Below are 26,553 nucleotides of genomic sequence, written 5' to 3'. Positions count from 1 at the left end.
CTGAGGAACCATAGGCACCTCATATCTGAAAATCACAGTGCTCTGCATCATTCAAAGCTGACTTCAGTCATTCTTTCTCTACTATAGAATGCCTTCATTAACCAATCCTGATGTCTCCTCCCGTCTCTGCAGCTGCTCACGTCTTCCTCCCTGCCTGTACCTGTTGAATGAGCTTCGCAGGGGTGCTGGAGGATTCTCTCCTTGATTGCTTCTTTCTATGAGTTTATGACTTTTCCTTCCTGTGAAGCATGTTTTTTAAACTCTCTGGGCCCTGCCCTGATTTTTATCGCTTCTGTACCTTACCTGAAGGCTGTATTTGCACTTATAGATATACCCTGGTTCTGTCCCTATTCTAAATGGGACAGTCAGGTAGGTATCTGGGAAATACAGTATTCTTGTAACTGGTTTCTTGGAAGCTTCCTAATTTTCAGTTCAGTCCACTGTACTGAGACCCCGGACTTACCTAAACTCCACAGAGCTAAGTGACACAGTGTTAAGTTTATATTCATTTAAGAGAGATGTTCAAAAGGCAACAATTTGAAGATGAAGCCTTGGGGACGGTTCTCACAGAGAGTTTCTGATGCAACTATCCTGTCATAGTGAGCAGATTTGCCTTTGTGCAGCATTTGAAATATTGTCATTGCTCCCATCTGTGTAGGAGGGAAACTGAGCGTTGAGATGGGGTGTGTCAAGAAAGTAGAAGTGTGCTAGAGCTGGAGAGAGATGGGCATTGCTAGAAAGTTGCCAGGTAATGGAGCTGCCTCTTGGAGTCAGTGTATACAGTTGTCCCTCCAGTGGACGGTTTATTTTCTGTGTTCTGACCATACAATGTTTTGGGGAAAAAATGAAATCCAGACTCAAAGATCCTGCATAGAATGAAGCAGCCTAACAGAACTTGTTGGTGAGTAGAACTTTTAATTTTCCTCAAAGGATTGTCCCACCAAGCTGCTAATATGAAACGATGTAATGGCTATAAAATAGTCATTTGTGTCAACTTGGTTAATGTATGGAATATTCCAAGGTGTCAAATGCAAGACACTGGGGAAAGCCTCAAACACTAATGTGTGTGTTACATGTGAATAAGCACAAAAGGAGAATGGTGTTGAGGCTATCTCCGAACTATCAACTCATTTAACCTTGACCGCAGTGATACTTGACACCTAAAAACTGAAATCTGGGAGGCCTGCTTTCTGAGGAGAAGCTTTTCAGATCTCTAAATAGGTCAGACATAAAATTCAACCTTTGAGAGGATCCAATTAGTTGCTAAAGGCGTCAGACCTTCCACACAGGTTCCAATTGCAATCAGATTTCTCTTGGGGGTGGCAAAAAAAAAAAACGTGGTGGTTTCTCTAAAAAATGACAGTTATGAAATGGAGGCTCTTGAGTGAATGACTGTAAGATACAAAGATTTACATCGTTTATAGCACATGGAATATAAGACGTAATTTTAATGGCTTGACTATAATTTTTAATAGGTTCAGCTGGTCTCAGAATTATCTGACCAGACATTACTAACCTTCCCTCTTTGACATTAGAATTTCCTCATAAACTGCAGTCTGGAGTTTATTTTATGCTTATTATAAAGAAAGAAAGTTCTAGTGTAAAGTCTTCAAAGTCGTTGGCTCCCGAGAAACAAAGTGGTATCAAAGACTCCAGTTTGCACTCCACAGTCCCCAGAGGATAAGTTCCAAGCATTGGCATGAGTGGCACACACGGACCCTCCATCTTGATGCTCATCTTGAACTTGATCGTGCAATAGACCCTTCCAAGGAAACCCACCTGCCTGGGGTTTGGGATTTTAAAAGTTCTTTAACTGTTTGACCGTTTCATACATTTGCATACATTTGAGCCAGCCACATTTGTATGTGTGAAGAATTAGATAACATTTCAAATGTAGACTTTCCATGTCCTGAGAACCTAGTCAACTAGCCCATCGCCCTCTCCGCAAGCCAACAGAGACATTTGGTCATCAGAAATATAAATCACTTGCTACCAAACACACTCATGACTAGTTCCAAGCCACACTGAGTTTACTGGAGTTTGCTGCATAATTCCACATCTGTCTTTGGTAGTCTTGGTTGGAGACTATCTTCTGATAGAGACTTGGAAGTCTCTGGAGAGTCGCAAGGGAAATGGCTGTGTGCAGTGGTCCTCAACCTTCCTAACTCTGTGACCCTTCAATACAGTTCCTCATGTTGTGGTGACACCCAACCATAGAATTATCTTCATGGCTACTTCATAACTGTAATTTTGCTACTGTTATGAGTCATAATGTAAACATCTATGTTTTCTGATGGTCTTGGGCGACCACTGTGAAAGAGTCACTGGACACCCCCTACCCCCTGAAAGGGTCATGACCCACAGGTTGAGAACCAATGGTCTAAAAGAAACCTTTTTTTTTTAAATTAGGTAGAAAATACATTCAGTTATTACTCCAATCATCTCAAATAATATTTATTCTGTTTTGGAAGGAAAAAAATCCCTTTTCATATTATTGCCTACTTTTAGTTTTCTGTCATGGGAGCTAAAACTTGATGTTTTACTTTGATTTTATTTAATCAAAAGCCCTTCAAGTTGTCCTGAGACTTACATGACCCAGAAGTCCCTTCCCCCGTATTTCAAATACGACTGTTTAATGAGAGAATTTTACTCAAGCCTCAGGTATGGAATCTGGGAAGAATAGTAGGAATAAACTGTGATTCAGGGGGAAAGATATGGGCCAGCATTGCTGGGGCGAAGGATATGTCCTGAGAAAGACTAGCTTGTAAAAAGAATTTTTTTAAGTGCACAATTGACAAGATACCAAAAATAGTTCTGGAAACCACTACTATTTTTTTTTTTCAGTTATCTAAGTTTTAATAGTGTGACTAGGAAAACATGTTGTTGTACATGTTGTAGTAACGTGTACATTTTCTTAAGTCATTCAGAATCCTTTATCATACCCTGAAGAAAAATCCCAGTGATGATGGTGGTGGTTCAGCAAAGACAGAGAGATAAGAAAAAGGAAAGGTGGCCTGAGAAGTGAGGTTTCAGGTAGAAGATGTAATTATTTTCTGCAGGCCTCTGTCCCCTGCTGCTGAGGCCCAGGAAGGAAGCAGTTCTGGCCTCAGGGCTCTAATCCTGTTGGAGGCTCCGCCCAGGGAGGTATTTGGCAGAGTGCAGAGCCCAGTTTAAGTTTCCTGTCCCAGCACACTGCTCCAGGGAGTCTGCTCCACCTCAAGGTTCTCCAGCTTCCTCAGAGACACACAATATTCTTAGATGACTCTCGCAAGCCAATCCCCTTACATCATGTTTTATTTTCACGCACTGCAAGTTCTCCACCACAACGACAGCGAAAGCCACTAAGACGTCAGCCCTTCCAAACCCTTAATCTAGTTCTTAGTTTTTCGCATTGCTGGTGATTTTCTCCCTTCGCGCCAGAGGGAAAGTCATCCATTGTGGTTTCTATAAGGATCCTGCATGTCTCCTGGTTTGCTTTCTAAGTGATTAAAAATAATCATTTTTATTGACTTGACTCTGCTGATTGCCTTAAATTGATCATCTGCCTTAATATGTCTCACGAATGTGAGGTACAGATGATTAATTTGATTTTATAAGAAGGAAACTGAAGTCCTGAGGGCTGAGATGATGAGTTAAAAAATCACAAAACCTAAATGTGGTTGTCTTTACTTTTTTGCCTCGTCAAGGTCTAACAGCAAAGCTACACATGTAGGCAGTGCTATGGACTAACTAGTATAGCACACCTCTTCTTGCATGTTTGGGGGTTCTGGAATCTTCCGAGGAAAACCAGAGGTGTGGTATCATTATTCATTGATGTTTAGAGCTTAAGTGACTAGACATGCAGGTAGTATTAAGAAATAGGACGTGAGAAGTTGTATTTCAAGCTTTTAATGGCTCGTAGCTATGGGAGGGAGAAGGAATTGGCGCACAGAGGACATGATGGAAGAGATGGAGCTTATGCTAAGACTGTCTCTGGCTCTTCAGGAATGAGAATGCATTAAAAGATAGTCAGGAGGGGGCTGGAGAGATGGCTCAGTGGTTAAGATCACTCTCTTCCTCCTCTAGAGGACCAGAGTTCAGATTCCAATATCCATATCAGATAGTTCACAACCACATGTAACATCAGCCCCAAGGGATCCCATACCCTTTTCTGGCCTCTATGGGCACAGCATACTTGTGCTCACATGTGCACACAGATGCCCACATATACAATTTAAAAAATTCATCTTAAGAGAAATAGTAATGGGTCATCATCATCCTTTTGATTTGGCGACATAAAATTTCCCCCTTCTGTTTGCAACATTTTCACCTACTCATGATTAAAGACCAGTTTCATGGCCACACATGGCATGAAATGTTGGGGTCACCTATGAACTAGCCCCTCCCTACCCAGCGTATAAGCGCACTGTGGAACCATCTCCACATTTGTTCTGTGAATAGGCAAAAGAACAGAACAAAAAGCAACTTATTATTTTAATCACTGTTTAAAGAACTGGAACCATACATAGCAAATGAATTTTCCCCTTTGAAATTTTGTTCTCACTTGATGTGTTCCATCATTTGATGAGACATATACATAGACATTTGAAATAGGAGAATCCACTTCTAAAGAGAAGCAAGTCAAAAGCATCCTTTCCTAACAAGAAATGTTGTTTTTACATGTGTAGTATATATATATATATATATATATATATATATATATATATATGAACAGAATTCTCAGAACCATATAAGACCTTTGAAGTTTGCTAGTCAAAAGTTAATTTCATTTTCGGGGTTGCTCATTCACCCCTCCCCCAATACTTCAGTAGGGCCAATCTCTCTGATATTTTCTTGAAACTTGATGCATTCTAAAGCCTAGCAAATTGGTCTATAAGTTAAGTGACAAAATCAAGATTACAGACTGTCTAGACTGTTGAGAGTAATGGGATGGAAGTGAAAGTTTGCCAGGGGGATAAATACAAAGTATGTTTGATAGCTTTTGACCCTGCAGTCACTTCCATTTCTTGACTTGCCAAATATCTCTAATTATCAGCTACCATATCTGTCTCTGACTACAAACAGCGTGCTATCTGAGGTCAAGGACTGCTTCCTATTTTTTCCAGAGGCCTAGCACTTGGCAGTTCATTCAATAAATATTTCTTAAATTGGCTTGAATTAGAGCTACAAAAAGAATCACAGACAAAGAAGGCCAATGAAGGAAGCAACAGCTCTCTTCTGAAAAGGCCTGGGGAGTTTCACAAGTTCCCCGGAGTGTTCAGAAGCTACCTGCCATGAACTGGGTAGGATTTGGAAGCACTGGTCAGATCTGGCTGTGTGTACCCCAGGAGGTGCTGGTTTCCAGTGCTGCACATCTCTCCAATCACCTTCCTCCACGGTAATGAACTTCTACAACTCCTGCCCCCGCTGGCACCACCATACATGTTTCAGTTCGCATGCACGTGCGTGTGTGCGCGCATGTGTGTGTGTGTGTGTCTGTGTGTGTCTGTGTGTGTGTGTGTGTGTGTGTGACAGTGCACGTTAGAGGAAAACTTGGAGGAGTGAGTTTTCTCCTTCATTGTGTGGATCCCAGGGATTGAACTCAGGCTTCCATGTCAAGTGCTCTTGTGTGTGTGTGTGTGTGTGTGAGAGAGAGAGAGAGAGAGACAGTGTACGTTAGAGGAAAACTTGGAGGAGTGAGTTTTCTCCTTCCGTTGTGTGGATCCCAGGGATTGAACTCAGGTTTACGTGGCAAGTGCTCTTACCTGCTGAACCATCTCTCTCTATCTGCTCTTCCACTTTCTGTAACTCCGGTGACTTAATTCCTCTTATTTTTTTGCTCAAGAATATTTGTGCCTCTTTGTTTGGTATTCCCTTTTTATTTGTATTTTTTCTTATGTTCCAGCGTGTTCTTTTGTCTTCCTCTGTGAACTTGGTACTAGGCTCGCAGCCTTCCTTTCTCATCCAGCTGTGTCCATCAAACTCTGGAATTCCAAAAGATCATAGTCATGGAGTAACTTAACCAAAACCTGGTCTCCCCAGGTAGGGAGAGTTACCTTTCCCCTGCCTGTGTCCAATTGCCCATCTGCAGCTGGATTGACCATAACACTCCATCCACATCCAGCATCATAAACTCCAATTCTCTGTAGCTACTGCTTGGAGCTTTTCTTTACCACACACCCCAAACCTGATGCAGACCCTAAGGTCAGCCATTCAGAGAAACTTTTCCAGCATATTGGCTTCTCTAGCTCCCTTGTCTTCCTCCAGCTTTAAACTTGCTGCCTTGGTCAGGTTCACTATTGCTGTGATAAATAACCATGTCCAAAGAAACTTGTCAAGGAAAGGAAGGCAGGACAGGAACTCAAGCATGGCTGGAACCTGGAGGCTTGTCCACAGCCTGATCTTATAGATCTTCTAGAGGCATTTTCTCAGCTGAGGCTCCCTTCTCTCTGATGACTTTAGCTTATGTCAAGTTGACATAAAACTAGCAAGTACAATTGCTAAATATTAACCCTGAATGACCCTTTCCATTGCTGACATCATCCTCTGATGTTAGCTCATCTTTCTGGCTCTAACCTCAATCTTTTCCAATCTGTTTTTCCAGGTTATCTTTGTTAATCACAAATCCGATTTACTTTTAAAAATAAATGTGAGATTCTTCAGATTCGTCTCTATATAATGTCAGTGTATACATGAGTATGCCACAGTAATTTCTGGAAAGGAGATGGGAGTAGAGTGAATGAAGCTGTAAATAGCTGCTGCCTACCTTTCTTGTCCCAGAGAAAATGGAGTGAGCAGCTGTATAGTTAATAGCTATGGCAATCACAAATTAGTGTACTTGTAAGTTGTGATTTTATTATTATTATGATTTTACAGTGTTTTAAAATTTTGCCCAAGGGTAAATTTTTAATTAGGAATTCGGAGAAAGAAAGATGAAGGAATTCTCGTCTACCTTGTGTGCAAGCTAGACTAATGCCACCAACACGTCTACAAGAAGAAGCATGTTGACTATAACTAAACCACAGGCAGATAGTTGAATTGTAAATGAAATTCCCTACAGACACATTAAAATTAGTGAATTCTATATGTTGTTATGGCAACAAAATAAGATAGTTTTTCCTAATTCATCTGCAGGATTCTTTTTTGCATTTTGGTTTATAACCTCCATAATGTATCCCTGAAAAGAATAGTTTTTTGTTGTTGTTGTTAGTCTTAATGATTTTTTTTTAATTTTTGAGATAGATTTTCATTCTATAGCCAAGATCATCCTTGAACTGTTTAAATTATATATGTGTGTGTGTGTGTGTGTGTGTGTGTGTATGTATACACACACACACACACACACACACACACACACACACACACACATCCCATTTGTGCTGGTCTCAATCTCATGATAATCTTGTCTCAACCTCACAAGTGCTAGGATTACAGATGTAAGTCACCACGTCCAGCTAGAAAACATTAATTATTTAAGAGATCAAGTTCAATAGTCAAAATAAAAGATTTTTTTCTCTTTTAAAGTAGCTATTGTTTTTGAAGAGCTTCATTATTCCATGGCTCTACTCTTGTATTCTTTGATTTCTGGGAGTATACTCAGAACCCCCCTATACCTAGGGGGTGTGCTGATGACATATGTATTACCTATTAGGAAAGAAGACTAAAAACTGTTGGCCAGAAAAGTAGTGATCCTATGCAAGGTCAGAGTGATTCTTTATTTATTTATCATTTTTGAAAATCAGAGAAGGTAAAAGAACACAGGAAAGAAGCTTTGGTTGTTACTTTTGCCCTCGGTCATCTTAGTCTTGGGAGGTGACTCCTGGGGCTTGTCATGTCACATAAACCAACTGTTCAGACCAGCTGTGCCCCAGAGCTGACTTGCAGACTATGGGGAGCAGCTTGCATTGTACCCCTGAGCTTCCTGGATCTAGAAGGGAGGTGAAGGTTATTGACAGCAACAGATCTGCGACATCTGATTATTCCATCAGCCTGTCCAAGTTCCACCCCAGACATTTGTTCTTGGTTTCTGTGATGCCAACCAGGCATTCTCAAGGAAAGTGCCCAAATGTTCCATGGGTCCTCTGCCCCATCTTGGAACAGTTACTTTTCAGGGGAATTCTGGAGGGATGCAGCAGTACTGGCATGGGATATACTGCTTGCAGGGTGTCACTGGATTCATTTTCAATTGAGCTAATGGCAGCAAGGATCATTTTCACTCCACTAGAACTACTGAAAACTAGACAAATGATTGCTTTGAGGTGAGTTCTCCATGTAGTTCACATTGACTTAGTCTTCAGATAACTGAGTTGGAGGAATGTGGAGGGCTGCTGCAGGCTCTGGTCCAGGAAATACCATTCACAATGTAATGAAATTTATGCTCTGAGGTGGGTATCCTGCCAAGCTCCGTATCACACATTATTATCCTTAAATCCTCTCTGAGTCTTTTCTTCCTAAAATATGTAAAATAATGATGCCCACTTCCTAAGGTCAGTCCAGGGATCAAATGGATGTGCTCTAATATCCAAAATCATTATTAGATATTATTAAGGATGTACAGTAGAGGTAAATATGTTAGCAATTCATGATAATTTACCACCAGTCAAAGAATAGTGATTATCAAAAAGGGGGGAATCCCCTGAAACCCATGTGTTGCCTTAGGATCTGAAATAAAGTTTCTTTACTTTGCTTTCTTCTAATCTAGAATAACTCAGTGTTTGGAAAGTGGTCCTGATGCCACAACCCAAGTAATATAAACATGAGCTCTGGGCCTTAATGGGAACCAGCTCTATGAGAAACTCTTTAGCATTTAGTGTCCCTAATGGGCCAATGGGATGTGAAGTCCCAATCTGACTGACCTACCTATTCCCAGTATCATGGTCAACTATCAATGCATATTTTGATTAATAACTGTTATCTATTACCTTCATACTGACAGTAGGAATTGCTTTTCTCTACAGCAGTTCCTTGAAACAGGAACTTTTTTGACCAGGTCCCGAGTGCTGGGATTAAAAGCATCTACCGCCATGCCCCGCCATGTATCTCCCTTGAACCTCATTTGCTGATGTTCAAATTCCTAAAGAATCTAGGAAAGCTACTGCTACTGCTAGGAGCCCCAGGAAAGCACTTGGTGTTTGAGATACTAAAGCCATTTTTTAATATGGCCTTCTGGAAGTCTTTTCTTGCAATTGTGGTGTCTGCCACGCCCATATCTCTCCAAGGGACCCCTACTGCTTCCCTTGCTTCTTTGCCACTCAGTCTTCCTTGCCTAAAACTGCTAGAGTCTGTATTCTCCTTTGAGCATTTTATCGAACTGCTCTTCTGAACTGCTCTCCTATGGCCCGCCTCCAGCACCTTTCTCTCTGGAAATAGCCCTGAGTTCTTGCGTTAAACATCTGCTGCTCCTTCCTCTCCTTCAGCAGCTTGCACACTCATCCCAACAAACAAGTCTATGGTCTCTGCTCTTGCCTCGTTCTTTTTTTTTTTTTTTTTTTTTTTTTTGGTCTATGGTATTTAAAACTGCTGATCTTTCTTCCAGGCGGCGAATCCTCCTTCCTGGTTTTTGTCCTGATGTCCCTTTTAGGCCTCCTCTGGCCTCTTGGATAATGGCTTCTCTTGACCTTGTTTTCACAACTACTTCTGCTGCCGTAACTTACACCTTGGCCTGCCATCTGTGTTCTCCTCTGCTCTTGCCCTTCACAAGCTCATGCACTCAACTCTCACCCTGCCAGCACTGCCTAGACGGCTCTGACCAATCAGAGTAAGCCCCAGGCTCTGCTGTTTGTTCTTCTCTTTCTCCATCTGCAGGATTCACTCAGCTTTCACCTCAAAAATTCCACCATGCAGCACATCAATCACTTCCCAAACTGCTCCTGAACTTCTGGGACTCATCAAGAATTCATCTTCTGGCCATGTAGGACCATTTTATTGGTCCTTTATTTTGTTTAAAGGAAAAAGAGCTCTGGGATCAGGCTGCCAGACAATTGGTGGCCTACCTTGTCCTATCGCTTCCATTTCATCTCTTACCCAAGCTATCGCCATCCCACCTCCATTCAGTATATTCTCAGCAAGACGGACTGCTATCATTCTCTATCCAGGAACCTTTCAGAGCTCTCTATGGCCTGTTTAAAAACTATTGGACTCAGGGCTCTCCAAACCCACTCCATCTCCAGCCTTCTTTCTTCTGGTGGCCGTTCATTCTCCTGCTTCCCTCAAATTGGAAGGAGCATCGTTCCTGCTACCCTTTTGCAGTTGTCTGTGCTTCCTCCTTTCATGCTTCTCTCCATCTCCAGACCCCCCTTATCCTTCAAAGACACATTCACATCCCTGCACTTCTGTGATTGCCTCAGATAGGAGTCCATTCTCTTCCTCCCCAATCCCATGGTGCTGTGCCTTTCCTTAGCCCTTCCTTGGAGCCTATTCTGCTATCCCCATTATATTACCTGAGGGGAACTCATTGGTGGCAATGGTTTTGTCATCTTCCTGTTCTAAACATCTGGCATAAGACCACCTCTTCCTGAAGGAGATGTCCTGTAAATGCAAAATAAAAGCTATTTGGGTCCCACATTCCAAAAGTTTAAAGCACTGAATCACAGTCTAAAATCTCGTGTGTGTGTGTGTGTGTGTGTGTGTGTGTGTGTGTGTGTGTGTGTGTGTGTATGCGCGTGCACACGCGCATCTCCAGAGCTCCACACTTTTTCACCTAAGCAGATAACAACCTCAGGTTGTTCATTTCATTCTCACTGCTTATGTGGTATAGTGATCCCCGTGCTAACCCAAGAGTTCTTGGAATATGATGTCTGGTTAGTTTTTTCTCTATCAGTTGTTAATGTAGGGACTGGAAAGACGTCTCATCCGTTAAGAGTGCGAACAGCTCTTTCAGAAGACCTGAGTTCTGTTCCCAGCACCCATTTCAGACAGCTCACAACAGTCCTTAACTCTAGCTCCAGGGAATTCCAACATCCTCTTCTGGTCTCCTTGGGCACCTGCACTCACATGCATACACTTACACATGGATACACACTCATATACATAATTAAAGAAAATTCACCCTTTAAAATTACTAATATAGAATAATTTATTTGTTATGAGTCAGCAAACCATTTCTAAAGACCTAATAAATCCAGAAGAATATGGTATTAGTTGACAAAATAACATTTTGACCACTCAATGAAATTAAAAATGAAACCAGGACATGGGTATTAAGTGTCCTTGAGTTGACACATGGATGTTAAAACTAAAGAGTAAAATGCAGCTTTGGGTCCTTTTGGATGTTACTGGGACTCAGTGATCTAGAAATGTTTCAAAGATTCCAGGCTATTAACTGCCCACTAGGATGCGGCCGAGCACATGCTGTTTGTAGGGTGCCAATATACCACAGAGCTGCTTGTGCTTATTGTTTGCACATGAAGGGTATGTGGGGAGCAGGAAAGGCAGACCCCTGAGTTGCCTTCTTTCCTCTCCCTGGGTAGACCTGTAATCCATTCCAGATGTGCATGGCAGAAACAGTAGGGACTGAGTTTCAGATGAACAGTTCCAATATACTAGTAAAATCCAGATGAGAAACAGTAGTGCTTTCTACTTAACAGAGCATGGAGTCGGGTTGTGGTGGGACTATGTCATCAGTAGGGAAGGGGAGTCCACTTAAAGCAAGCTGCCTTCCTCATCAGTTTGGGCAGCGCTATGGTAAAACCTCTAGACTTGGAAATGATTAAAATGTAAGGCTGCCCCATTTCAAGCCCTTTGGCAACTGCAATCTTTGTTTTCAAAATAAGTTCCATGTCAGTGTGGAAAGTTCTTCTGTGGCCCCCATTTTCCCCCTGGGTCACTCTCCATCATATCTTCAGTCTTGCACACTGAGCTACAGACTGCCTATGACTTGCCTATTTGATTCAGGTCTCACACTCTAGCCCGTGACCATGTTGTTCTTTCTGTATGGCCTTCTGGACTTACTTGACCTTCCACTTGTTTGATGGACCGACAGTCCTGGGAAGCGGGGCAGGCTAAGCCAGGTTCCCGGGGAATCCAAGATGTCCTCCTCAGTCACACAGTAAAACCCAAAGTCCAAAGTCAGGCAGGCCTAGAAGTCTGTGACACTGTCCCTCACAGACGTCAGGGAGAACGTGGCATTCAGAATGGTGGAGCAGGAGATGCAAGTGAAAGTGGCTGGGAATCCACCTACGGGAGGACAGGCCACACCTGTAAACGGAACATCAAGAACCTTGCTCAAACTGCAAGCCAGTCTGAAAAAAGCAGAAGGAAATGAATCTTAGACTATTTGACAGGAAAATCACTGCAATTTGGGAATTAAATTTGCTCCGACAAGCCCTTTGTAACAAGCTGATAGGTGTCCATTCTGGGTGCACTGTTACCTAACAAAATGAGGGTGACCATTCTGTCTGTATTTCTTAGGTTGAGCCTTGCCTCTGATCTAGACCCAGGTCCCACAGTGGACCCCCTCCCCACTTTAACCATATCTACTTCCAACATAGCGACCCAGCTGGCAGCAGCCATGAATTTAGCTTTGCTCAGAGAAAACCAGCCAAAGGGAGCTATGAGCATCAGCAGTGTGAGAGGCTGCCACTCCATTCAACCCTGTGATCCATTTAAGGTGATGGGATGCTCTCACTCATGAAAAACAATGGCGGGGTACGCTGCTTCAGTGCAAAGTGTGTGTGATGTGGGCTTTAATTGAGATGGACCTGAGAAGTCGTGGAAGCATTACCTGTGTAATAGGTACTGTCCCTCACACACTGTTGCCACATCAAGTTGGGCATTAGCATCTATCTCCCTATGACAAATGGGCAGCCAGAAGTCTGCATGGTTGAGAGTTTCTCCAGGGCTATGAGAGCCTTTTAAAAAGAACGTTCTAAAGAGGGAATGTGGCCTGGTTCTTATTCTCCCCTCAATTTTCTCATCTATAAAATGGGAAGCAATAATTCTATAAGGTCACGGTGAAGATTCGTAAAAGACTATCACTCACACCAGACAGAGCCACTAAACATAAAGCCAGTACTGAGTGAATCTCTGTCTTGCTAGCTGAGCCCTCCAGCGTCAGGGAGACTTACATTACTCGCTCCCCCCACCCCCCCAGGCAGCTTCTCTGAGCAGTGCTCCTCTGGGTGAGTCTGAAGTGGGTGGGGGAGCTACCCTAGCGGAAGAACCTACTGCTTTAACAGTGATTAAAAATATAGCTTAACCCAGAGCGAGAATTTTCTTCCACTGAGTGAGAACATGTGGAAATAAAGGAATAAAGGGTAAGAAACCCACTGGGTTTGCTGCTTCAGAGATTCCAGCTTGGGGCCGGTTTTAGAATAGCTTTGTGCTTTGAAGTGTGGCTGCTCATTCCTGTTCTTGATCAGGCATCACCCTTCTCACCTGATTTCCATACCATCCCTCAGAGCACTACATGTCTCTAAATATATGTGCTTAGGCCAGATGCACTTTCTTCCTGATTAATCTTTTAAGCGATCTCCACATTGGTTTCCTGTCTGGCTCACACAGCTCGGCCCGTAGCCAGCCCTCCATACACTGTGACCAGCTCCTTGAAGTCCGTGGGCATCTCCCCTCAAGGCAGGTCTTGAGGAAGCACCATGATTTCACCCATGGCCTGTGAGCTCTAAATACCTTCTGAGGTTACTCAGGAGCTCTCTGTGGAGGAGGACAAGTCATTTCTAGAAAGGAGGCTTTGTACTCTGGGCTTTGTGTTGGCTAGTTCGGTGTGATAAAGACATCTATAGGATCTAAAGGAGCAGCAGGAAACATTACTTCCTCATCACACAATTCAAAAGAGTCACAGGTGAATTATGCATTTGGTATTGTAAGAACCTCTCAATTAACAATGGCAGATGCCACCCAGATTTTCCTTAAAGAAAGAAAAAAAAATTTTAGGAAAAGGCCCCTTCCCCTTGCATTCATTGGCTTCCCTGCAATTCCCAGCCTGTTTCAAGGAGGATTTTAAAGAATAGTCTTTGAGTTATGAAAAACATCTAGTGAAGAATGTATCTTAATGACTGTGGCGGGGGGGGGGGGGGGGCACTTTTTAAAAACTGGGCCACACAGGCGCCCCAGGTTAGGCTGCTGTTTCTCCATGGACTGTCTGCCTAACATGAAGCCATCTCAGCTTTTCTGAGCCACCATAAGCCCTTGTGTAAGTTGAACAATGTGAATATTACCTATCTAGAGTGAAAGCACATTCCTGATGGTGGAAAATATTCTGCAGATGAAAATGCCTGAAGGCAATCCGGGTTTGTCATCGGTTGCAAAGTGCCCTGTTATATGAGTGGCCTTGGTTGACTGCGTTAACATCATGGTGCATTCAATGGGTGTGCATGACTTATACACAGCTGAGCATCGCACAAACATCTGTGTCTACCAATGGCTGCATAAAAGGAAGACGAGAGTGCTGCACATGGCTTCCAGATGTTCCTGCACCCTCTATTTCACAGTAGTGTCTTACAGCTGATTCAGAGGTACAGCCAGAAATGAGTGCCTTTGGCTTCTTAGAATGGCTGTGGATTCTGAATTCCTTTCCATTCAAATTCCAGTGTATAGAAACCATTGTCCTTGTAATTAAGATCTAAGCTTGTTTCAGTGAAAGTAGGTCAGTGTTTCAGTGGGAAGGCTCTATTAAACTGGCATCCAAAATGAGAGTGGCATTTGGCCAACTGGATTTTGCTTTTAAATCTCAGTTTTGCAGAGCCATGTTTTCGGTTTGAACTCTGGATATTTACAGCAGGTTTGCTGGGCTCTTGTTTTAATATAGTCCCTGAGCAAAGTTCCAAGGGAAGTCAACTTACAAAAAATTAGGAAGTAGTAGAGAGATTGATGCCCTGATGCATAGGACACTTTGAAAGTGTGGACTAGAGTCTAGTGGTGATGGTGAATGCCTTTGATCCCAGCACTTGGCAGGCATAAACAGTCAGATCTCTGAGAAGAAGACCAGCCTGGTCTATATAGAGAGTTCCAGGACAGCCAGGACTACACAGAGAAACCCTGTCTCAAACAAACAAACAAACAAAAAACATAAAACAAAACAAAAAAAAGGAAGGAAGGAAGAAAGAGTGTATGGGCTAAATAAGTTAATCTCAATATGGCATCAGGAGTACTAGTAGAAGAAATCCATAGGAGAATCGAGTGAGCATGTATCTAGGAGAATCTTCTTGGGGATAGCAAATTTGAATTGCGTTCTGTTTGATTGATTAGAGTATTTCATGTTGAAATACCTGAGAAGCTTTTGTGTTTGGTGTTACATACAGTATGGGAACCATGTAGATCTGGGGTAAGGATGTTTTCTTTTTCTTGTAAGGGGTGGATGTCTTATAATAAAAAGGACTCTAAGGGGGAAAAACAGTGGAAACATAGGTCTGTGAGGAATGCTTGAAGTGAACAACCATGATGGCCTGAACGTGAATGAGCAGCAACAGTGGATTCATGAGTAGACTGTAAAGAGCTTTCCAGGTGGTTGGCTTATGCTGGACAAAAAGAGGAAAATGAATTAATCAGGTTTATCTGATCTCATTGACTTGGTGGTTGCTGATGCCAGTGGGTGGAAAGATATAGAAAGACGAGTAAACTTCTTAGTGTGATCAGATGACTTAGCTCAGATGGGTCCAGATTCCAAAAGTGACAGCCTGAAGTTCCTGCAGAGCTAGGCCTCTGAGAGACCCTTTCAGAGACCTGAAATGTGATGGCAAATAAATCTCAAAAAGAGAGAATGCCCATGTTTTGGCTTCTTCTGTAGTTTTGAGGACTAGGAGATTTTATATTGTTTGTGATTTTTCCCCTTCATCTACTCCCTGATCATATTTCAAGGTTTTGTTTTTACTCATCAGAATGACAGGAAGTTTTCAAAGTCTGTTTCCTTCAAGTTTAGCCTCAGACTTTATTTTGAGGATTAGGTGTTTGTTTTTCCGTTCGTTTCCATGACAACCAAGCCTAGAATTCCTATATATAGTCATCCAGCATCCATTGTTCCCCTGGCCATTGTATCATAATCTTTTGCACCCAGGCCAGAGAACTCCACTGATGAGAGAAGACAGGGAGGTGCCAGGGTCCCTGGCCTGGAGAGTCTCAAGACATAATCAAAAGGAGGAAATAAAATAATGTAACTGTCTCTAGAGATTCAAGGTCCTCCACAGACACTATCCAGAATTAAGATGGCATGTGTTTGAAAGCTTCATTTCATACACACTTTTCTTTTGCAATGGCCTATAGAAACAGGACAGCTTCAAGAGAAGTAATTAGAAGGTTATATTGACCACCTGTAGTTTTTATTATAATTTTGCATGCCAGTTTTCTTGAACAGGAAGGATCCTGAGAAGGAGAGTAGAATTGAGGTACAAAGGAACTCATATAGAGTGCAAGAAATCTTTTTAAATACTTAGATTTATTGAAGTCCGTGTATCCTCTTGACAGCTCTGTGCTACATACTCAGTATCTTAGCCAGTGTTCTATTGCTGTGAGACACCATCAGCATGATAGGAAGCATGCTGGTACATAGGCAGACACGGTGGTGCTGGAGAAGGAGCTGATGTTTTTATATCCAGATCCACAGGCAGAAAGAGAGAGCCACTGAGCCTGGCTTGAGCATTTGAAACCTCGAAACTAACCCCCAGTGACACACTTCCTCTAACAAGGCCACACCTCCTAATCCCTGTCAAGAAGCACACTCCCTAATGACCCAGCATTCAAATGTATGAGCCTATGGGGGCCATTCCTATTCAAACCATCACACTCAGTAACACATATGTGTATATGTACATGTACATTTATACATATTTTCTTCACAAATTCAGCCTATCAAACATTTTCTTATGTACTTTTCCAGGCATTTCTTGAAATTCTTCCTGGGAAGTCAGGGCTAACCAAGAAACCTTGACCCTGTGGAGCTTATATCACATTGTAGTTAAGCATAAGCAGTACCTATTTGCCTTAATAGCCATAGTTGTCCACAAAAATCAACCCAGCAAATATTTTCTTAAGTACCATAATTTAGTAAACTTAACCGATGATCTTGTCCAAACACACTGAAACATTACTGTAAAAACAACAGCATGAGCCAGGTGGTGGTAGTACACACCTTTAATCCCAGCACTCCAGAGGCAGAGGCAAGCAGATCTCTGAGTCTGAGTCCACCTGGTCTATAGAGTGAGTTCCAGGATAGCCAGGGCTACACAGTAAAACCCTGTCTTGGAAAAAAAAATGAACAACATGGCACAAAACTTATAACTTCTTACCGAATTTTAAATACTAAGCATCGTATTGGCTACATTACATGTTGCCATGCAGTAAATCTCTAGGCCTTTTAAGTATTGCATGAATGGGCTGGTTAGTTTTTAGTCAACTTAATACAAACTTGGTTATCTGAAAGGTGGAAACCTCAATTGAGAAAATGCCTCCATAAGATGGGGCTGTAGCAGATTTTTTGTGGTCTGCAGCCTTGGTCTGGCCTAGTATGTTGACAGTGCTTAAGAGGACTTAATGCAGCACGAGGTATAATGAGATAATGGAGAGAATTGCAGATGTGTATGTGTTGACTTGAACAAAAAGTTCATTGGTTTGGTGGGAAATTCTTCACAAAAGAGGTAACTTTCCAACAGAGTTTTGAAGGCCAGGTGGCAATTTGTAGTACAACAGTAAGTAACTTAGCCTGACCAAGGACCAGATCAATGACATACTTGGCGTGTTCAAGGAATCAGAAACTAGCTGAAAGTGAGGCTGGAGTCATGGGATGGGCCAGACTCAAGAGCTGTGTGCACATCAGATACATCCTCGTACCATAATCATTCAATAGTGTATGATGCTCAGTCTAGATCTTGGAGGAAGTAGGAGCAGGTAGGATGCTGAATTGTAATTGTGGAATGTGAGGACCCAAGAGATCAATGGGTATAAAGGTATGGGGTGGAGAGGAAGAGCAGCAATGATGGGGGGTCGTGAGATCTTTGTCTAGCACATGGTTACACCTCTAATGTGAGTGAATACAGGAGCCATGCACTAACATTCCAAATGCAAGAGGAAGAATTTGAGATAGCTGGTTTCTAGCATATTGAGTGGTTTTGAGGCATCTCCTGAGCCCCTTTCTGAGCTGTAGATGAAGGACTGGTGTTATCATCCCAAGGGGGCATTATGTTTCCCAGTGCAACAGAATTCTTTTCCCTCCAGATTCCTAGGATATTGTTGACATACACATAAATACTCAGACTGCTTTGCTCTTTTGTCAAAGTTTCTAAATGGTTGTATCATACAAGCTGTCTACCATGCCAGAAGCTCCCTGCTGTCAACTACAGTACATCTCTAGCTCTTCTCCTTCCGTGATCAGCGAGTCTTTCTCCATTTCCATCATTTCTTGGCTAGAGGTAGTGACCATGTTCCTGTTTATCTCAGTTTTACCCTTTTATCCCTCATTCTGTTGTGGATATCTCCACATGTTTACATTAACCAACCTTTAGCTGATGAATTATCTGCTTTTCTGAAGAGAATTATAATTCATGTATTATTATTAAACCTTCCTTTTGGTTTTTTAGAATGAGGTCTTGCTATATGATCCTGGCTGGCCTGGAACTTAGCATGTAGACAAGGTTGGTCTTCAACTTGTCGTGACCCTCATGATTCTGCCTCCGGAGCGATGGTGGGATTACAAGGGCACATCAGCATGCTTATCTCCGGAGCGATGGTGGGATTGCAAGGGCACATCAGCATGCTTATCTGCTTTGATGTTTTTGTACTGTTGTTGAACTTGGAGATTTGAAAGGTTTGTTTACACAATCTATACCACCTCCTTTCTATTGTTTGTGCTTTTCTGTTTAGATTCACTCTCCTTGTTCCCATCTTCATTTTTAAAAAGACTCATTTTTAATATTTCATTTTATTTGTATATGTCTGTGTCTTCATGTATCTAAATGTATATATGTGCTTGAGTGCCTACAGAGGTCAGAAGAGAGGGGCAGACCCCCTGGAGCTTGAGTTATAGGAGGTTGTCAGCTACCTATCTACCAGTGTGGGTTCTGAGACATGAACCCGAACCTCTGCAAGAACAGCAAGGGCTCGTGACTGCTGAGCTACCTCTCAAGCCCCTTGTTTTTATTTTTAATTACACCCCCCTCTGTGTGTGGGGTGTGTGTGTGTGTGTGTGTGTGTGTGTGTGTGTGTGTGTGTGTGGTTATGTGCAATTGAGTGCAGGTACCTGAGGAGGCCAAAAGAGGGTGTTGGATTTCCTGGAGCTAGAGGGATAGGAGTTTTTGAGCTCCCAGATGTGGGTACTGAGAAGCAGCTTGGGTCCTCTGCTGTAGCAGACTATAGCAAAGATATGCTCCTTGTCACCCAGCCATCTCTCATGCCCATCATCTTTTTTTTTTCCGTTGTAAGAATGAAGTTGTTTAAATTTCTCTTTACTCATCTCTAAATGTATGATGTAAACTAGAGCTGGGGCGCATGAAACATTCAGTATCTGCAGGTCTTCAGTGATCTCATTAATTAGCACAGTAATTAATACCAGACATATTTATTAATGGATACTCGGGATTCTCTCGACAGCCCTGCTTCATCTCCCTCACTCCCACGATCAGTCACTAAATGATGCTGATTGTCCCTCTTCCTCTCCCTTCTTTGTGCAGATGTCTCTGTAAAATGTCCAGTTGTTTGCATTATATTGTAATCAATCACTTCTATGTCTTTCTGAGACAATGAGTTGCTTGAGGACAGGGATCAAGTCTTACTGTCCCGGAACAGGTCTCCTGTTTACTCGATGGTCAGTAAATATTTGCTGATGAATAATCCTTTGCCTTCTGTCCACCTCAGAAATGGACTTACCTAAGATTCTTTTGTCTTTATTTTTCCTGGTATTTGATTCCTACTAATCATCGAGCCTGTCTCCCAAGTCTGTCTTAAAAGCTTAGTTCACATACAATTGAGTGTGGCTGCTGGCTACCCTTGTCTCTCTCTCTCCCAGCTTCTTTTTGGAGCTGCAGAAAATTGAGACTTGACCATTCTGTATCACTCAGCATGCAAGAGGACCATCCTCCCCTGCACCACTGATTCCTACACTTCTGGCCTCTATCTCTCAAGTGGACAAGCTCTCTGAGACTGTCCATTTGTTTTCTTTGCCTCCTTTATTGCTTCAGTGAGTGAAATGAGTTTTGGAGATGTGAAGAAGGTCTGAATTTTCCTAACAGTCAACCACCAGCTCCCTCCCCTGAGACATTTCTTTAGGGCGCTGCAACCACTTAGTAACAGATCTGAGTTGCTAGAAGATACCATTCATGACTTCTTTGGCCTTGAGTCCCTAGAGCCAGCAACATACCCTGGCCCCAAGACAATGCTAGCAAATGTGTGTTCAGCACTATGGATCGGTCAAAAGGCTCCTTCTTCCAGGCACACTGTTCTTGCGAAGTTCACCTTTCTGCCTTTGCTCTTGTGAAGGCAAATTTCTTGTGGTTGTTTCTGCAATAGCTAATGTTCGGAGGATGGAGAAAAACTAAAAGTGAGAGGATTAACACCTAGTTCTGGCTAGCCACTCAAGGGGTTCTGGAATTAGCAAGAAATCTCCAAGTAGCCCTCTAAGGAACACAGTAAACCAGAGAGGGCTGGGAAGGTACCTCTGGAATGCAGTCTTTTTCTGCTTTGAAATTTCCAGCTGTCCTAGAATCCTGCCTCCTCCCAAGTGCTAACCCACCATTTGCAAATGTGTACCTTTCCAGCCTCCTCTCAGCATGAGGAATTTTAAAGTGGTGTGTGAGAACAGTCTTTCTAGTATCTCATTATTGTTATAAGACAGAATCTCACTACCTAGCCTTGGCTAGCCTGGAACTCATTATGTAGACCAGGCTAGTCTTGAACTCTGAGGTCTGCCTGTCCTTGCTTCCACATACAAGCCTCCTCTGGGCCTCAGGGCTGAAATTCATGAGCAAACTGGACCCTTCTATTGCATAACAAGCTGGCCTTTTCAAGATCAGGCATTTGACATCAGTGCTCAGAGTGTTAGGTTATTTACAAACAAAGGGGTGGATGCCAGCACCTGGGAGAAAGCCAAGCTCTGAAAGGTCCCACAGAGTGGGTTGCCGCCCTGGGAACTGTTACAGATGTGTCGCAGCTACTGGGATTTGTTTTTGCATGTGTGAGTTTACCAGTCCTTGTTTTAAGCAGGAGGGGGAAAAAGGCTCTCAGAGCATGGATAGCGGCAGCTATTTCTTTTGCATTGTTGAGTCTCATTTCTTGAAATGTCCCGCCAAGAGTTCTTGCATCTTTCTCTTTGAGTTTCATATAATATATGAATTTGCATTTTAGAATTTGAGTGGCTTTTGTTGCTGTTGTTTTGCTTTTGTTTTATGATGGATGGTATCATGTGCAATAGAGTCGAGAAGCAGCCACAACGCAGTGTGTTTACTAAAAGGAGACTGCCTCCCTTCTGGGGGAGTACCTAAGCGATAGGTACATGAGTCTGCTTGAGTGAGAGGCAGGTGAGGAAAGGGGTTAGCCTGCCTCAATGCCTGACTAGGAGCCATCCATTTATTTCTTTATAGCTTTGCTGAGAAGGGATTGAAGCTGTCAGGTACCTGCTGTCTGGGATGTGCTCTGCATGAACACTAACCTGTGACATTCCCTAGCTGTGTGCCCTTTCTTGAGGAAGCTTCAACCACTTCGTAAGAAACGGACCCTTTCCTTAGGACATTTCCTTGTTCTCTGGGTGGATTTGTCATTGGGGAACAGACCTCCTTCAGCAAGAATGGGCTGTGGCCTGTTGCTTTCTGAAAGCTATGCTGCAGCGCTGAGGGGACAGAGGAGGGCTGTCTCTACCAAGAGGGTTAGGACTTTCTGGGGACACTGGCTGCTTGTGCTCACCCCACGCTGGAACACAGGAGAGTGGAGTGTTTGGTGCTTCACTGAGTTGAGATGTAACTGGGTCTTGGGGCTTAAACAGAGACACAATCTGAGAAATGGTAAACGACCCTGCTACTGAAGGAAAGAATGGGAGTTGCCAGTCCATTATTGTGGTCCTGGGTGGGTTCATCAGCAGCAGGTAGAAGGATAAAGGAGTGGAGATAAAGGAACTGAGACAACGCACCGGTTATGTCCTTCCTTTCTTCCTTTGTCTCCCATGAACACAGGCTGGTGAACCCGGGGAGGCTTGTAGATTGCTCCGCTCCCCTTTTGTTTTAGGTTTTTGTGCCTGGCGGGTTTGTTTACAAAAGGGCTTCTCTCTATCTTAAGGAATGTGCACTGGAGGACAGACAAGGCAACAAGAAGTGAAAGGCATCTTAGCGTTTTGATGGGCGTGGGGGGGGGGGGGTGTGGTGTGCTGCCCTGGAGTCAGGGAGGCGGCTCCCTCAAGGTTGGCCAAGAGGCCAATGGGACCATAGTTGATCTTGGTTTGATCAAATAGTAGATTTTACAAGACTGGTCCATTTCCCACCTGGGGGAACTTTGTAGAATGAGGTGTCCATCAGATGGGGAGAAGGCTTGTATACTGTCTGTCCCCTCTTTGCTTACAAAGAAGAAGAGAGAATTCTTTGTTTTCATGCCATTCTTCAAGGTGGTCCCCACAGGCTTCCTCCAAGTCTTCACAAGCAGCTGCAGGTAGTGTGAGACAGTGTCGTTGAATTGGGACCACTGAATCCCAAGGAGTGTACTGGGAAAAGGTGTCTCTCCTACCCCTGCCCATCCCATTTCACGAGGACTTGCCATTAAAGCTCCTGGGGCTAAGGTTCCTGCCATCATTTTCCCTCAGAGCTGCAAACTTAAAAATACCTTTCAGAGAAACTTGTTTGGAATTTCATTTTAATGGGATTTGTGAATAAATCTCCATCTTAATGCTGACTAAGCTTTAAACGGCTCTTCCAGGAGAACACTATCGGATTTTTATATTTTAAATTTTAAATCTCTTGACTCCAAAGCCATAAAACACTTTTGTATTTGTGGGAGTGCCATGTGCCTGAGCATTCCTGTTAAAGACAAATTTAAAAAAAAAAATAATGTGGCTGGTGTGAAGAAATCTGGGCTGCAAGGGACGGGGGTGGGGGGGCTGTTGAATGGTCTAGTCTCTTTCCTTGTCGAAGCCTGTGTGCACTGGTTCATTTATCCCACCAATGAGGATGGGTGTCCTGTGGTAGCCCGTTGTCACACTCCAGTTTCCTTAAATAATAAAATAAATCAACTTTCTTCCTTCTCTTTGAAACTTTTAACCTCAGAATTTTATTTTTAAATGCCATGAGCTTTCAAAGTCAGACTCAAAAGAAGTATCTGTCATTCTACTTGTGCTTCCCAGCTCTGGGTTGAATAGTATAATGAAGGTGAGAGTTGTTACTCCCCCTAAAGAACTACTCAGGACTGACCAGATGATGCTGGCCGCAAGAGACTTTCAGGTGAAAGGTAGACAGCTGTGGGGAGGGAGCTGTCTGTGCGCAGCAGGTGCCATAGTTAATGCTGGAAGATGCCCCTTGTCATCTAAGGTCTAAAGTGTGCCCACCACACACCAGAGAATGCTAGCCACGGCAGGAAGGCGGTGAGTTGATGAACTTAGTTGTGGTAATAGTTTCGTGGTGTGAGCTGTGTGTGTAAGTGTGTGCACCGCGTGTAGGATAGTGGCCAACATCTCTTGTCTTCCTCAGTGGCTGTCTACGTTGATTTTTTGAGGTAGGGTGTGGCTAGACTAGCTGGCCAGTAGCTCCCAGATACCCTCCTGCCTCGCTTCCCCAGTGCTGGGATGACAGGTCTGCTATGCTGTGTGAAGGTGCTGGCATGACACTCATGCCAACCGTGCCAGCCCCAATAGGTGTACCCTATTTTGTTGATGATGTCTTAACAGAGGTGGTGGCGGGGGGTGGGGGAGACCCTGAGGTGAAGGGCTTCTAAGCAAGCACCACCCCACACAGTGTCCTCCGCAGCCCAGGTCACACTGTCCCTTTTCTCTCCACAGACTCCTCTTACTCGGAGCCCCCCGATGTTCAACAGCAGTTGAATCACTACCAGTCAGCTGCCCTGGCAAGAAACAACAGCCGTGTGAGCCCTGTGCCCTCTTCTGGGACTGCTGCCGCTGGCACGGACCAGAAGGCGGAAGCTGTTCTTCACTGTGAATTCTGTGAATTCTCCTCTGGCTACATCCAGAGCATCAGGCGCCATTACCGGGACAAGCACGGAGGGAAGAAGCTTTTCAAGTGCAAAGACTGCTCCTTTTACACGGGCTTTAAGTAAGTGGCGGGAAGAACCGTTGTGCAAACCTCAAGTGGCTGCCCCTGCTCCGGCCCTCACCACACTCTTCCCTTACACCTCCCCGCCTGCAGCTCCAGGAAGGTTCTTCTGTGAAATGAAGGTTGGGTTCAGTCTTCACAGAAGGAAGCTAGTTTCAGAAAGACTGCTTGGGACCTGTGGAAGGGGGGACAAGAGTTACCTAAGAACAAGTGATCAGAGCCTATGGGCTTCTAAATAATGTGGGATTGGATCAAAGGACTGCCCTGGTCCGGTGCATGGAATGGAACACGTTTTTTCTTTCAGAGAACATCCTCTTTTCGTGTGCGCGCGCGCGCGTGTGTGTGTGTGTGTGTGTGTGTGTGTGTGTGTGTGTGTGTGTGTGTGTGTTTTAAACTCTAGGTCTCATTTTTTGTTTTTTTGAAGCAAATGTAGATATATTAAGGAAATGTGAGAAAGAACTCATTAGAGGAAGATTGCCAAAGGGGAATCTTTGCCCACTCCCTTCCTTAAAAGGAACCCTTACCATTTATTGATCCATTTATCTGTGTGTGTACACACCCATGTCACCATGCACATGTGGGACCGCAGGAGGACACGGGGTCCCACATTTGTGGGGGTCAGTTCTCTCCTAACATCGTGTGGGTCTTGGGGTTGAACTCAGATCATCAGACCTGGCAGCAGACTTGACCTCTGGGCAATCCTATCTGCCCATCGTGCATTTGTTATGAGACATTCAAGGTTTTGTCAAGTTTGGGTGGAGGAAGAGGCAGCAGGGCCTCTCTACTTTCAAGCTGCTGCACTTCTAAGTTGAGGGAACCTAGTCGCAGTCACCATGACTGACACCTGAACAACCTGTTGTCACGCTTTACATGTGAAGGTGTGAAGACTCATGAAGGCAGTCCTTCCAATACCCGATGGGAGACAGAGCTGGTCCTCTGAGGGATTTTGTTTTTGTATTAGTTAATAGGTAATTTCTGTGTGTCTGTGTGGTGCTGGGCGATCTATCCAGGTTCTCAGTAAGTTATCCAGGCTGGCCTTGAACTCATTATTTAGCCCACATTAGCCTCAAACTTGTGATCCTTCAACCTCAACCCTTTGAGCAGCTGCCGTTTATAGAGACATGCTCCACCAGACTTGGCATAACAGGCAATTTCTAATTTTCAAGAATGAAGTATTTAGGGTATTTATTTCTTTTTACACGAAACCTTGATCCCAGCCAAGTAGCAAAGGTTCTGAGTAGCTGCCGCTGTATCTCTGTTCATTGATGGGTTGGTTAACTGGCCAAGGGGATTGTGGTCAGCAAACATAACAGCTTCAGTTGAGGCTTCTCAAGCAGCAGAGCCTAATGTGGACACCTGTGAGAGGTGTGCCCGCAGGAGACACATCAGTGACTGTTTGTCATGGTCTCTGTCCCTTCTCTCTTAGATCTGCTTTTACTATGCACGTGGAAGCTGGGCATTCGGCGGTCCCAGAGGAAGGCCCCAAAGACCTCCGCTGTCCTCTCTGCCTCTATCACACCAAATACAAACGCAACATGATCGACCACATAGTGCTGCACCGAGGTAACCTTCAGATGGGCTCAGTTCTCTCTCGAGTCCTGGGTGGGAGGTAATGCTGCAGCATTTTGAGGATGTTCCCTGGGTACCACAGCAGTATTGCCCTCTTCCCTGAGCTTTGCTCCTCCCAGCAAGAGTCACTGTGACAACCACTGATATCCATGGATAAGATACATTCCTGTTGGTAGAATTCCTTCCTGGAGGGAGGCGGGGGTGGGGGAGAAGGGGGCGGGGAGAGGGGGGTCTCAGGAATCTTTCCATCAGGGTTCTGGGGGTCAGGAATTTCCCATTCTGAATCCTTTGCTACCAAGGGATTCTAGCTATGTGTGAAGCCAGCCTGGGGAAGGAAAGCGTGAGAAACGAAGACAGAAATGATGCTTTCCCAAGCACCAAGTGAAATTTGCTCTGAAATGGACAGGGAGAAAGAGTTCCAAAGCACGAAAGTGGGCTGCTGGGCAGCAAACCCATGGATTGAATGCTGGATCATCCTAGTTTGGATGTACTCTGTATAGCTTCTCTGTGAGCCATGATCATTCTGTGAGACAGTAGCTGGTGGGGTTCCCTGGTGGCTGCACAGTGGGGGGTCCTTGAGTGTGCATTCCCGCTAATCAGCAGGGATCCTTCTGAGAGTGCTGGGGCTGGGTCCTTTCACTCTTTGTTTTGCACTTCTGAAACAGGATCTCAGTGGAGCCCAGTTGGCTTTAAACTTGAAATCCACCTGCCTCAGCAACTTCCTGGAGTTGTTGGGATTATAAACAGACATGGACTGGCCCGCTTGGACTTTTTTTTTTTTTTAAGTTTGCTCTTGGCCGATTAAAACACCATTAACCAAGCCGGG

The 26,553-nt window shown here is 43.8% G+C and overlaps 1 protein-coding gene across 5 annotated transcripts in view; it reads left to right on the top strand.

Annotated features, from left to right (window-relative positions):
• The window catches only part of Znf462 (zinc finger protein 462), a 140,857-nt gene that overhangs the window by 81,398 nt on the left and 32,906 nt on the right, over positions 1-26,553 (top strand). For all 5 annotated transcript variants that reach the window (XM_052715237.1, XM_052715234.1, XM_052715238.1 and 2 more), the window contains exons 8-9: positions 23,888-24,158; positions 25,585-25,721. In XM_052715237.1, coding sequence (XP_052571197.1) covers positions 23,888-24,158; positions 25,585-25,721 — 408 coding nt within the window. The remainder of the gene's footprint in view (positions 1-23,887; positions 24,159-25,584; positions 25,722-26,553) is intronic.

Source organism: Peromyscus californicus, unplaced genomic scaffold, assembly GCF_007827085.1.
Source record: "Peromyscus californicus insignis strain IS unplaced genomic scaffold, ASM782708v3 Scaffold_5__1_contigs__length_169319896, whole genome shotgun sequence".
Lineage (NCBI taxonomy): Eukaryota > Metazoa > Chordata > Mammalia > Rodentia > Cricetidae > Peromyscus > Peromyscus californicus.
Note: the sequence above shows the minus strand (reverse complement) of the source record. Positions and strands in the feature narration are given on the sequence as shown.